This window comes from Dipodomys ordii, unplaced genomic scaffold (assembly GCF_000151885.1).
Source record: "Dipodomys ordii isolate 6190 unplaced genomic scaffold, Dord_2.0 Scaffold10, whole genome shotgun sequence".
Classification (NCBI taxonomy): Eukaryota; Metazoa; Chordata; class Mammalia; order Rodentia; family Heteromyidae; genus Dipodomys; species Dipodomys ordii.
The window spans coordinates 21,547,390-21,560,984 of NW_012267226.1; the positions used below are offsets into that span (position 1 = coordinate 21,547,390).

The following is a 13,595-nucleotide window of genomic DNA, read 5'->3' on the forward strand; positions in this document are numbered from 1 at the left end:
CCCCGCCGGCCCGGCCCCGGCCCCGGCCCCGCGACTCGCAGGCTCCCTCCGCCACCGAGGCTTCTTTCTCCCCGGGAGGACTCGGCGCCAGCTCCGGAGCTCTCCTTCCGGCTGACTCTCCGTGTTGTTTTGGGAGGGGGAGAGCGCTCGCCCCGCTTCCACCCGCACCCCCTTTCTTTGCCCCCCCTTTCCAGTCGGATGTTCTAGATGACCGAATGGAGTTTTGAGCTGGACTTTTGTGTCCCTGCCGGAATTGGGCCTGATCCCAGAGGACTGGGGGTGGGGTGGGGGTGCTGCTGTAAAATGCAAGTTGGATAGGAGGAGGACCTCGCGCCCAGGGCCCCAATGAGTGGCACACAGTCTACTATCACCGACAGGTGGGTACGAAGTCCCCCCTTACCCCCCCCCCCGCCGGCTGGGTCCTGCCCAGCCGGATCGCCCAGCGACATTGACAGGCCTCAGGAACCGGGGTGCCAAGGTACCTGGTGGGCTTCAGTTTGGAAACTGTGGTTTTGCTGCTGCTGCTGCTGCTTTTTGGTTTTTGTTTTTTTTTCCTTCCCAAAAAAGTTGCCCCTGTTTTCAGAGAAGAGATAGGGAAAAAACACGATTGTGGGGTGCAGTCTGCAAATGCGAATTAGGGCCAAGTAACTCGACTTGGGGAAGGTCATTTTGGGTGAAGGTCAGTGGCTGAGTTGGTCTTGTGGGTTTCGGGGTGTCAGCGGGCTGCCTCCTGGCCTGCGATAGTTCTCTCTAGAGAACACTGCAGAGATTGCTGTCTGTGAACTTAAGTTTCAGCCTGCTGCTGCTGCTCGGTGCTTTGTGAATTTGATCTCCCCGGTTAAGTGTTGACCTGCACAGTGTCTATTAATTATCTAATAATTTTCCCGAATGTTGACATTACCAGTAAATCACAGGCTCTTGCTGCAGGCCGTCTCCAGGAGCTGAAAGAAATGAGGGGAAATCAGAGCTTGCTTGCTTTTAATGATGCTATTTTAATATTTCATCCTTCAGAAACACTGGCATTTAGGGGACGGGAGCCGTAAGAGTGGTTCAAGCAAGACAGGTGGAAGGTTTGATAGTCAGCCGGGCATGGCGATGTATGTTCATGGGCCTTTGGAGCCCCTCCAGCCTCCACAAGTAGATTCCCTTCCTCTCCTTAATTCGATTGAATAGGTTTAAGTGGCAAAGGGGTAATGGTTTCTATAGCACACTTTATTTCTCAATTTAATCGTGATGCTGCATGTTAGGCCCTAATTTTAGGCAGCTAACATTAAGTCAACATTCAAACTATTAGATCATTAAAAAAAAAAGAACTCAGCTCAAATAATTGAATTTCAAGGCCAAAGCCCTTTGAAGAAAAGTCTAGAAGCGCTCCTTTGGAAAGTAGCTTAATTTCCAAATAAGAGAGTTTCACCCAAGTGAAAGACTGTTGATTTTAAAAGGGCCAAATTCCATTATCATAGCATAACAGCTACTTTAGAAGCAGAACTTCCTCTTCCTGTTGATGCTTTCCAGTGTCACATGAGTGTTCACCTAAAATATTCCATTAAATATTTAAACGATTTATGTTCACCCTTTATTTACACACTTTGTGAAATGGCTGTTCATTTCCAGTGAGCTGATTTTTAACTTCTCTGAAGATCTATGTCACATGAGTCATACAGTGCTTTCCTTGTTCCCCTCCCCATCTCTCCTCTTTTTCTGTTCAGGGTCTTTGGCTCCTGATTAGTCACTTTCAAGGGTTTTGCTGGTTGTTCAGTTTGTGCCCTTGAACCTGTAGGCAAGAAATCTTGCCTAGGAACTGATGTGTTGATTTTCATTGAAATGCTGGGATTTACCATACAGAAGTGAGGGGCACCAGCTCACTCCACACAAAAGTCACTATGTGACTTTTCAGATCTGAATAATGATTTTCTCCAGCTGTGCATTTCAGGGATTTTCTTCTTCTTTCTATTGGAATAAAATACTTAGATTTGAGTCTTTTTATGGTTTAGCATAAAAATGTGATTATTGAAAGCCTGCCCCCCCAAAAGAAAAATGGCTTTGATTTATTTGTATATTTATGCAACAGCAGTAAATGTACATTATATGAAATCAGGTATTGTATAGTGGCTTTTAACGCTGGGAAAAAGTAGTTCACATTGGTGAAGGGAATCAGTTTGACTAAATGTTTATAATAATATCTTGTGGGGTAAGGCTGAAAAGATAATTTCTCAGTTGAAACCTCTACCTAGTTACATTAGGCAACTATTCCATTTAAAGCAAGACCACCAAATAAAAAGGCATTAGAGAACCTGCTCATCATCAAGCATTGATTGAACGATTGAGCAGCAAAATGCACTGGGGGTTAATATTTTTGGATTGGTTCAGATGCTGTCTAACTCCTCTCTCTCTCTCTCTCCCTCTCTCTCGCTCTCTGTCCTCCTCTCCCTCTCTCTCCCCCTCCCCCTCTCTCTCTTCCCATTTCTCCTCCCTCCCTCCCTTCCTCCCTTCCTTCTTCCTTCCTTCCTTCCCTCCTCCCCTAATGAAAGTTAAAGAGAAGTCACTTAATTTTGTTGAGATCTGTTTCTTAGGAATTTATTATTGTTATGTTTTCAGTTTTTATTTTTTGGCAGTGATGGAGCTAGCTTGAACTCAGAGCTCCATGTTTGCTAGGCAGGTACTGTACTTGAGCCATGATCCCAAACCCTGGTTTTTATTTTTTATTTTTATGAGGATCATTTTTCTTTAAACATTTCTTTTCTGTAAAGTAGCTATTTCTCTTTAAGAGTAGTTCCTGATGTGAGTATATGTTGAGGTGCAATCTGGAAGTACTGGTTTAGTATTTCCATACCAGTGTGCCTTAACAGGGTTATGAGTGTTAGGATATAATTTCTAGGATAATTTCTAGCTTCCTCTCAGCCCTCCCTACTCATCTTTCTTCCCATGTGTAACTCCATTTCACAGTAGGTATATTTTTCTGAATGTAAGGCTATTGGCAAATTAATGGTGCTAGAGTAGCTTTTTAGAGATCCTTTCAAGTTTGAAGTACTGTATGTGGTATGGCTTTGTTCTGTAGAGTGCAAAGCCACTAGGCCAGCTGTGTGAACTGGAGTTCTTTCATTGTGGTGCTTCTGACTACAGAGCCTGTCCTCAGTTGAAATCAGACTTAGCTGGTTTTGGGCGTTGTTCTGTTTTGCAGTTTGTGGCAGGCGACACATGGCTGAACAAGATAAGAAGGGTTTTATTCTTGTGTTAGGGACGTGCTGGGGCCGGGATGGAATTCAGCTATGTTTAGGGTCTGATTGGTCACTTTGGATACTGCGAACTTGGTTACATCCTGTTATTATTTTGCAGTTAAATTAACACATTCATTTGCTCCCTTCTCTTGCCTTAAGCTTGTACTGCTCAGCCTTGATTATTTGATCGTGGTGGTGGTGGTCAACCACCCCCACCTCCTCCTCCTCCTTTTTCTTGATCTAAAACTTACAGTATGTTCACAGTAGTCATACAGCTTTTTAAAAAGTCTTAAGTAGTTTTATGGATACTTTACAGTTTTTTGCTTTGTCACTTCGATGAGACCAGGAGATTAACTTCACCGTTTAGAATGATCACTAGAAAAGTAGTAAAAATGCAGTTCTTAAGTATGCATTGGTTGCATTCAGACCTAAAATAATATCCTAATTGTTTCCAATACTCCTACATGGCTTCTTCTGTTCCTAGAGTTTAGCTTCTGTGACATTTGGAATTTCTTCTGAGAGGTAGAGAGGAGAGAAAGCTCTTCAGCAAACTCAAGTGATTCCACGTTAGCTTCTGTAACAGTTGAGTTTACTGGGGAGGAGGTACAGGCAAGAAAGTTACAGGGGTGTTCATAGAAGAAAATGGGCTTTTACTTTGCCTAGGGTTTCCAGATTTTGCTGTTATGTTGTAGATAAAAGCTTTGGATGTACTGCAGTTTTCTTAGCATTGAATCCAATTTTAATCTTGTTTGACTTAAGCACACTCTTTGAATATGGAAACCTGTAACTTCATATGCAGTTAGCATTTTCATTTCTGGCATTTTTTTCTTCAAATGTTGCCATGTTGCTTTTGGGCAGAAAAGAAGGGTTCATGTCAGTTTGTTTTCAAGGTTGCACGAGTCATCTGCAAGGTGACATTAATTGTAGCATTTTCTTGTAAAGCCATTCAACTGATAAATGCAAAATGAAAATTGGGGACAAGAATCACAGTATAATCTTGCCATTATTTTGCTTTCATCTTTTAAAAAATTGTTCAGTATAAAATCTTAATTCATATAGGTATGCAATAGAGCATTCACTTGTACAGTTTCACATGAGTCAACAGGTAGAGTCCAAAGGAAGTTAGAAAAATGTTCCTATTCAGGGAAATGACAGAGGAAGTGTATTTGAAATCATTGCAAAAAATCATTACCTGGGGATACCACTTACCACTGCTGCTTTCAATTGTTAACACACAGTGTGGGGTACTGAGTGAATGCAGGCTTTTTCTTTTCTTTTCTTTTTTTTTAAAACAAGTTTGAGTTTTCCACAAAAGTGAACTTGGTGGTAGGTATTCGTGGAACCATAAATGGTGGATTTCCATATTATTCTGTGGAGGATTATCATCATTGGCAAAGAGTTGTATAAATCTCTAAGTGGTTGTCTCTTCTTAGAGTCATCATGAAGGGGTAGGAATTGCTTCCCAAATCAGCGTGGGTCACAAAAACAGCAGGATATTTAAATGGTTCTTTTTTGTTGTTGTTGTTGGTTGTGGGGCTTGAACTCTGGGCTTGGGCGCTATCCCTGGGCTCTTCAGCTCAAGGCAAGCACTCTACTGCTTGAGCCACAGAACCACTTCCGGTTTTCTAGTGGTTAATTGAAGATAAGAGTCTCATGGACTTTTCTGCCCGGGCTGGCTTTGAACCGTGATCCTCAGATCTCAGCCTCCTGAGTAGCTAGGATGACAGACGTGAGCCACCGGTGCCCGGCTTAGAAGAGGCATTTCTTTTTTTTTGGTCCGGTCGTGGGGCTTGAACTCTGGGCCTGGGCACTGTCCCTCAGCTCTTCAGCTCAAGGCTAGTGCTCTACCACTTGAGCCACAGCGCCACTTCCGGCTTTTTTCTTTTTGCTTATGTGGTGCTGAGGAATCGAACCCAGGGCCTCGAGCATGCAAGGCAAGCGCTCTACCACTGAGCCACCTTCCCAGTCCTAGAAGAGGCATTTCTAATAGTTATCAGGCAATCAAGATGCAAAAAAGTCCCCATATTGCCTCCAGAGAACCATTTAAATGCTGGGCACTGGTGGCTCACGCCTGTCATCCTAGCTACTCAGGAGGCTGAGATCTGAGGATCACGGTTCAAAGCCAGACACAGCAAGAAAGTCCGTGAAACTCTTACCTCCAATAAACCACCAGAAAACCAGAAGTGGCGCTGTAGTGCAAGTGGTAGAGCGCTAGCCTTGAGCTGAAGAGCTGAGGGACAGCACTCAGGCCCAGAGTTCAAGACCCATGACCCAATAAAGAAAAAGAAATGCCTCTTCTAGGGCCAGGGGTGTAACTCAGCGGCAGAGGACTTTCTTACCATTTTAGAGGCCCTGGGATCTTCCCTAGTACTGTCAAACACACCTTCTTATCATAGAATTGCTTATGTGACTATGCCACATTTTCAGGAATAGATAGCTTAACTTCATTTGGTCTTAATGTCTTAAAACATAGATTAGAAGACATTGTAAAGCTTTGTTTTGAAGACGTGTCCATTTCCCTTTTAATAATTAGGAGTCTTCAAAATAGTACCTTTGAAAATTTTAAATTGGCAAGTATATCTATATCTGTATCTATCTCTCTCTCTATATTTGCTTCTTTTTGAGTAAATTCCTCCGAAGTGTGTCATGATATCCTTTGATAGGGCAGACCGTGTTTCTGTCATTTTTACACTTTAACACCACTCACAGTTGTCAGGATTACTAAGTCAAGATTATAAAATGGGAGAGAACAAACCCAAGGCTTTTTGCAGCTCGGCCTGAGGCCCTGAGTCCTATGCTAGGCAAGCACTTTATGTAATATTTTAATCTAGATTTTCTGGCTTTCAAGGCCTCTTGTTTTTATTTTGATTGTTGTCTTTTTATGTATGTTATTTTTCTCTCTTTTGTAATTTTTCAACCTCACCAAGTCAGAGTTGGATTATTTTTTTTCCTACAAGATGCTTACCCTAACTTTAAAATGAATCTGGAGGATAAAGATACTGTCACTTCCCCTGGAGCCTGAACAACAAGCCTGATGGGTCTTGTAATCAGGAAGCTTTTCCTGGTCTTTACCTCAGACTTTTCTTTTCAGTTGTCCTATTTTGTGTACTTGCTGGACCAAGCTAATTGTAATACTGTCCTCCCAGTTTTTGCTTCTATGACTCTAAATAGCTCAGATGGTTATCCACCACTGTTCCATTCCTCTTTTACTTTTTGCTTAGTCAAGTTGTTATGGTTTCTGTTGCCCCATGATCGAACTACCAACATCCTGCTTAATATTTTCCTAGCTTTCCTCCAAGTTGCTCTCAATACAGCAGTTGATAATTGTGTATTCTATCTGGACTCATTTTAGAGAAACAAGTTCAAACTTTAGTTTTCCTGTGATTCAGATTATAGGTAGCAAGAGCCTCCCAACTTAAATTCATTCTTATTTATTTATTTTGAAGTGCTGGGGATCAAATCCAGGGCCTTACACATGTTCGCCAAGTTACCACTGAGTCTGTCCCTGGCTCCACTTTTATTTTACATAGTTTTTAGAGTGGATGTTAAATGTAACAGTCACATGACACAAGCATTGTGTCAGCATAAATACCAGATCAACTAATGAAATAATTTCTTAAGTTATGGAGGCCTTCTTTTTTTTTTTTTTTTGGGTCCCGTAGTGGGGCCTGAACTCTGGGCGCTGTCCCTCAGCTCTTCAGCTCAAGGCTAGCGCTCTGACACTTGAGCCACAGCGCCACTTCCGGCTTTTTTCTTTTTGCTTATGTGGTGCTGAGGAGTTGAACCCAGGGCCTCAGGCATGCAACCCAAGCACTCTACCACTGAGCCACCTTCCCAGCCCCTATGGAGGCTTTCTTAAAAAGTTTTTTTCACAGTAATGCCTGAGTATGATAAATATTTCAGTTATGTGGCCAGAAGATAAAACACAGAAATCCAAAATGTCAGGAGCTTTTACTGATTAAAAATCAGAAGTGAAGACAAAATAAATTAAGTGAAGATAAGTGATTGTAGCTGTAAGGTAAAATATCTGTTGCAATATGTTGTGATCCATGCTTTTTTCCCTCTGGTGGTCATCATTCTTTTTGTTTGTCTCCTGCTGTGTCTTTATAGTAGTGTAAAGAAATAGACCTGTTTTGCTTAGTAAAATGAACTATTGTTAAAATTGAAAAACTGTCTTACTTTCTTGCTGTTGTATGTGTAAAACTTGTTACTAATGATAAGAAGTAGTAAGAAAGTATTATTTAAATGATTATAAAATACAATTAGAGAGCTTTTTAATTAACCTTTTTCTTTGAAACTTTTTAGTTTAAAAGTATGTAAGTAGATTTCACTGTTCCTTTGGTATTTCACCAGTAATTTTAGAATTTTGGAAACATGCCCATTTGAAAGCATTTTACTTTTTCCACTTAGAATGTCTGGAATATCAAGATAGCCATATATGAAAGGTGTTTATAAAACAGTGTCTAACTCCAAGAGAAGCCAGTGAAGCTGATGGCTGAATAATTTTTAGAGTTTTAATTCTGCAAAGGTTTACATGATTGTGCCGAAGGTCAGACACTTTGTCCAAATTGCATAAGCATGTATTGTTGACTTTTAGTGAAAGAAGAAATACACTAAGTTTATCTTATTGAATTAGCATGCACCAGGGCAGCTGACAGTTTAAATTCATACCAAAAACAGGATCTTTCACTAATTCAAATGCTGACTCCTATGTTGTTGTTTTTTTTTTCCCATAAATCATAGTCATGTGTCAGGCTTGAGTGGCCTCCCAGTGTTTAGAGACAAGCAAATATAATGACCCGTGAAAAAATGTTTCCCTTCTTGGGACTGTGAACAGCAATTCACATGGAAATCAGAAACCTGTAAGAGGTTGGGATGGTGGCGAATACCTGTAATCCTTTCACTTGGGAGGTGGATGGAGAAGGATCTTGAGTTTGAAATTAGACTGGGCTATCTAGAGTGACCCTGTCTCAAAAAAAAAAAAAGTCTAAGGAAACCCAGTTTAGTTAGTGCTTGCAATTAGTTACTTGTCATACTTTTTTCTTATGACGTTATAAAAGCATATTGTAGTCATTTAAAGATAACTTGTAAAACTACAGTTTTAGTTAAATATTGTAAGTGCTGAGTTTTAGTTAATGTACTCAAAGAATTTTATAGATATCGAATAGATTCAGGAAATGTAGATTATTATACTCAAATCTCAGACCTGATTAAAATCTTAAGGAATTTATGTCTAAAAGTGATCACATAATACAGAACGTGGCCATGTGTTGTTGTTTTGACTCATAACATATCCCCCAAATACACTTGAATACACATAGGAAATCTGTGAAGGTGTTTAACCACGTTCTCTCATAGATGCTGGCTGGTGATCTGTCTGGGTTGTGGTTTGCCCAGTATACTCTCTGTGGTTTACTCAGAGGAAGTGGTTCTTGTGGGTGAAGGTCTGATCTTTTTGGAGATTGGTGGTAGCATATGCACTGTCAGCTTATTTCCTGTTTTATTGGCTGTTTGGGTGAGATTTTTCTCAGGGTAAATACTAAAAGGCTACTTAAATGTTTTACAGCAGCAAGGTAGGTAGTTACAGTGCTGTCTAATGTCCACCTCTCAGGTGGGAGAGGGTTAAGTTAATGTTTGTAGAATGCTTTGAGATCCTAGGATGAAAAGTACAAATATATTCCTTGGAGATTATTGCTGTGTTCAGATACTGTTTAGCTGAAGCAAAAGCATGTTTATGTGATCAAGCGCTATTCTACTGAACTTGATTTCTGTAACCATTAAAATATTATTTAATCACTACAAGAGTCAAAGTTAGATTTTTTTTTTTACTTTGTCCTCTTCTAATTCTTTATTTAAATTATTCTCTTTCAGTAAATTAGTAGTAGATCCTCTGTCTGTTGTACTGGTAAAGACCTGTTCACAAATGTACTAATTAGAGCTTCTTCATCTATTTAACTGGAATACTAAAATAATGAATAGAGAGACTCCCTTTTTTTTTCAGTCGTGGGCCTTGAACTCTGGGCCTGGGTGCATCCCTCAGCTCTTCAGCTCAAGGTGAGTGCTCTACCACTTGAGCCACAGCAGCACTTTGGGTTTTCTGAGTGGTTTATTAGTGATAAGGGTCTCACGGATTTTCTTCCCCTGGCTGGCTTAGAGCCATGATCCTCAGATCTCAGCCTCCTGAGTAGCTAGGATTACAGGCATGAGCCACCAGTGCCCAGCTGAGACTGCCTTTTGTGATCAATAGCTGTACTATGCATAAGCAAGCCCGTCTATTTTTGATAAAACCCCAAAATGAGCAAACTAATAGAATTGCACATTTATTACTTGACATTAAAAAAAGCAACTGAATATTTTGATGGTAGAGTGATAGTTTTTGGTAGTGTTATAATTTAAGTTGTCAGCCAATTTTTGCTTTGTTATATTTTATTGTTTAATTTGGAAAGGATAAAGAAAAAAAAGTGGCCCAAATGATCTAACTACCCTAACGTTGTCCAGATGAAACACCCATGCGCGCGCGTGTGTGCACACACACACACACACACACACACACACTTTTTTTTTTTTTTTTGTCGGTTGTGGGGCCTGAACTCTGGGCCTGGGCGCTATCCCTCAGCTCTTAGCTCAAGGCTAGCACTCTACCACTTGAGCCACAACACCACTTCCTGCTTTTTTTTCTGCTTATGTGGTGCTGAGGAATTGAACCCAGGGCCTCATGCATGCAAGGTAAGCACTCTACCACTGAGCCACCTTCCCAGCCCTATTTTACTCTGTTTTTAAATCTTTAAGTAGTTCTACAAAGGAAGTGACATTTAACAAAGCAGTCTGAATATAATGGAGCTTGATCACTCACACACTTTAAATCATACTAATGTTATAAAAAGGCTCTGATCTTACCCCTGTCCATACAGAGTCACCATTTGTTGGACATTCTTCTGAGAGATACCCATAGTTAAACTATTTTGGATTAGCCAGGTATCTGTGGCTCATGCCTATAATCCTACATTCGCCGGAGGCTGAGATCTGAGGATCATGGTTGGAAGTCAGTTCAGGCAGAAAATCTTAGACTCTTTATCTCCAGCTAACTAACAAATAGCCAGAAGTGGAAGTGTGGCTCAAATGATAGAGCACCAGCCTTTAATGAAAAAGCTAAGCAGGGGGCTTGGGGTGTGGCTTTAGAGGCAGAGTGCTTGCCTGGCATGCACAAAGCCCCGGGTTTGATTCCTCAGTACCACAAATGGTAGAGTGCCAGTCTTGAGCAGAAGGAGCTCAGGGACAATGTGTAGGCTCCAAGTTCAAGCCCCAGGACTGGCAAGAAAAAAGAGAATTAAAAAAAAAGCTAAGCAGGAACCTGAGACCCTGAGTTCAAGTCCTAGTAGCAGTACAATTCTATTTACTCAAACTCCTCCCTTTTTTCCTCCCTCCTTTTCTTCTTCTTCCCTCTTTCTTTCCCTTCTTCTCTTCTCTTTTTCTTTTATTGCCTGTCCTGGAGCTTGAACTTTGGGCTTAGGTGCTGTTCCCAAGCTCCTTTTTGCTCAAAGCCAGCACTCTACCACTTTAACTACAGCCACTTCCAGATTTTTCTGTAATTAATTGGAGATAAGAGTCTCATGGACTTTCCTGCCTGGGGTGGCTTGGAACTGTGATCCTCAGATCTCAGCCTCCTGAGCAGCCGGGATTACAGGTGTGAGCCACCAGTGACTGGTCTCTTTTTCTTTTTTTGGAAAAGGGCATAGACTATAACCCAGGCTGGCCTCAAACTCTTAAGTCTTCTCCCTTCACCTCTGAAGTGCTGGGATTACTTGCTTATACCCATACTCTGATTCTTCAAAACATTGAAATATATACTGGCCTATTTATTTATTTATTTTTGCATCTACTCTGTAGTAGGTATATCTGTCAGGTTTTGCTCTTTATACTGGCATAGCAACACCACCTTTGAATTTCAGTGTCAGCTCCTGATTGGCTATACCATTGCTTCCTGTGTCTTACCCTGGAATCCCAGCTAAGGAAGCATCTGCTGTCTGGTGTATGTCATTATTGTGGCCAAAGGAAAAGGCAAGAAAACGGATGCAAACATAGGCTGACTCTTAAAGCTTTCAGTCAGTCATAGTGCACACCACAGTGGCTCGGAGGACATTGGCCAGACCTAATCATGTGGCCTTTGTCAGTGGGATAGAATATATACCCCTTCCCCCATTGCAGGTGACGATAACATGTAAGTCTGTATAATCCTTTTCAGGAAGCAAAGTAGAGGTTGAATAATTAGGAACAAAAATGTCTAGTCTACTACTGGTGATGCTTAATGAATGTTTTTCATATGGATCGTTTTGAGTCTGTAAAAGTTCTGCTTTTTTAAATGGGAAATTTCAGATCCATAGAATAGTAGAGATCAGTATGTTGAACTTCGTGTTCTTCTCATTAGCATCAGCGTGATCCATGTATGGGCAGTCTGGGTTCATGTTTCCTTCCCTTGCCTCCTTATTTACTTACTTTGAAGCAGTTTCTGGATGTCCTGATTTTATCCATGTTTATTTTCCTAAGTTATGGCAACTTAGTCTGAAATGATAACTTAAGTAAGTTCTCACTGTCTGCTTAGATTGAGATAGCAGTACTGTGAACTGACAAGCATGGAGTAGGAGAGGATGTTCATGGAATATATTTAGAATTTGATAGCCAGGATTTGTTTTGATTTCATTTCCAGTATTTCTGGAGGAGGCTTGCAACAGAATGTCATCTACCTTTCCAGCCTCTCCTCTAATCCACTTTAGTGTGTGTCTTATGTGTGTGTAGCAGAAGCAGGTAATTAACCTCTGGAAAAAATAACATTGCAACAGATTTGATTTGTAGGAGGGTTCATTTCTCACTGAGCTTCTCTTGGAATCCTGCCAATTGAAAGGAATCCCAGCTTTTAATGGCTCCCAAGTCTTCTGGGAGCTTGAGGTTAGCAATGTCATTTTCTCTGGAGAAGAAATTCAGAATCACTTGTAAAAATCCTCTGTTCACCTATACTGTTTGTTGTGCAGAGAAAGGATCTACATGTCTTTAAAGCAATCCCCGTGATGATATGAAAGTAAATGAATCTATCTGCTTTTAGCTTAGAAATCACTAAAGCCAACTCAGCTGCTCAGGTTAATTGAACTGAGGGCCTTGAAGCCTCCATAACAGCTCAAGATGCTAGTATAATCAATCTTTTTATTTTTCATTTCCATGGTTGTAGAGAGTAAGAGATATGTTATGAATGTCGGATGGTCTCTCTCTCTTTTTTTTTTGGTTCCGGTCATGGGGCTTGAACTCTGGGCCTGGGCACTGTCCCTCAGCTCTTCAGCTCAAGGCTAGCACTCTACCACTTGAGCCACAGCGCCACTTCCGGCTTTTTTCTTTTTTGCTTATGTGATGCTGAGGAATTGAACCCAGGGCCTCATGCATGCAAGGCAAGCGCTCTACCACTGAGCCACCTTCCCAGCCCATATATATATATATATATATATATATATATAAATATATATATATATATATATATATTTTTTTTTTTTTAAGCAGTCATGGGGCCTGAACTCTAGGCCTGGGCACTGTCCCTCAGCTCTTCAGCTCAAGGCTAGCACTTTACTACTTGAACCACAGCACCACTTCTGGCATTTTCTGCTTAGATGGTGCTGAAGAATTGAACCCAGGGCCTCATGCATGCAAGGCAAGCACTCTACCACTGAGCCACCTTCCCAGCCCAGGATGGTCTTTTTCTGTACCAGGTCTGGGGCTTGAACTCAGGGCCTGGGCACTGTCTCTGAGCTTTTTGGGTCAAGGTACACACTGTACCACTTGAGTCACAGCTCCACTTCCTGCTTTTGTCTGGTTAGTTGGAGATAATAGTCTTTTGGATTTGTCTGCCCTAGCTGATTTCAAATAAAAATGATCAGATCTTAGCCTCCTGAGCTGCCAGGATCATAGGTTTGAGCTACTGTCGCCCAGCTAGGATCATCCTTTCGGGGAATAGTGGGACATAAATTCTTTATAGAATATATGTTCTTTATGGTGAGGTAGAAAAGAGTTTAGTTTACAGTTGAGTGAATTCTTATATATAATTTACTTTCTTGGCTTTTGATCACTGTAAATAGAGACAATTAAAGTAATCTTTATAAATATCCAAATAATTTTAATTTTCTTTAATTAAATTATATTGCTAACCTTATTTCAGAGTACTTTCATAAAAACTACAAGTTAAAAATGGCTTTCATTGTTGTAAATAAAATTAAATTCATTTTTGTCTATTTAATTAGTTCTGGATTTGGTTCCTTGGGACAGTAGTTGATTTTAAATATAAATAAGTAAATTTTCCCAATGGAGAACAAATCTATAACTTCCATTGTTAACATGTCT

The 13,595-nt window shown here is 40.7% G+C and overlaps 1 protein-coding gene across 1 annotated transcript in view; it reads left to right on the top strand.

Annotated features, from left to right (window-relative positions):
- The first annotated feature begins 66 nt into the window (after nucleotides 1-66).
- Nucleotides 67-13,595, top strand: part of Arhgef12 (Rho guanine nucleotide exchange factor (GEF) 12) — a 115,466-nt gene continuing 101,937 nt past the window's right edge. Inside the window, exon 1 of the mRNA XM_013009508.1 lies at nucleotides 67-377. Coding sequence (XP_012864962.1) covers nucleotides 346-377 — 32 coding nt within the window. The 5' untranslated portion in view covers nucleotides 67-345. The remainder of the gene's footprint in view (nucleotides 378-13,595) is intronic.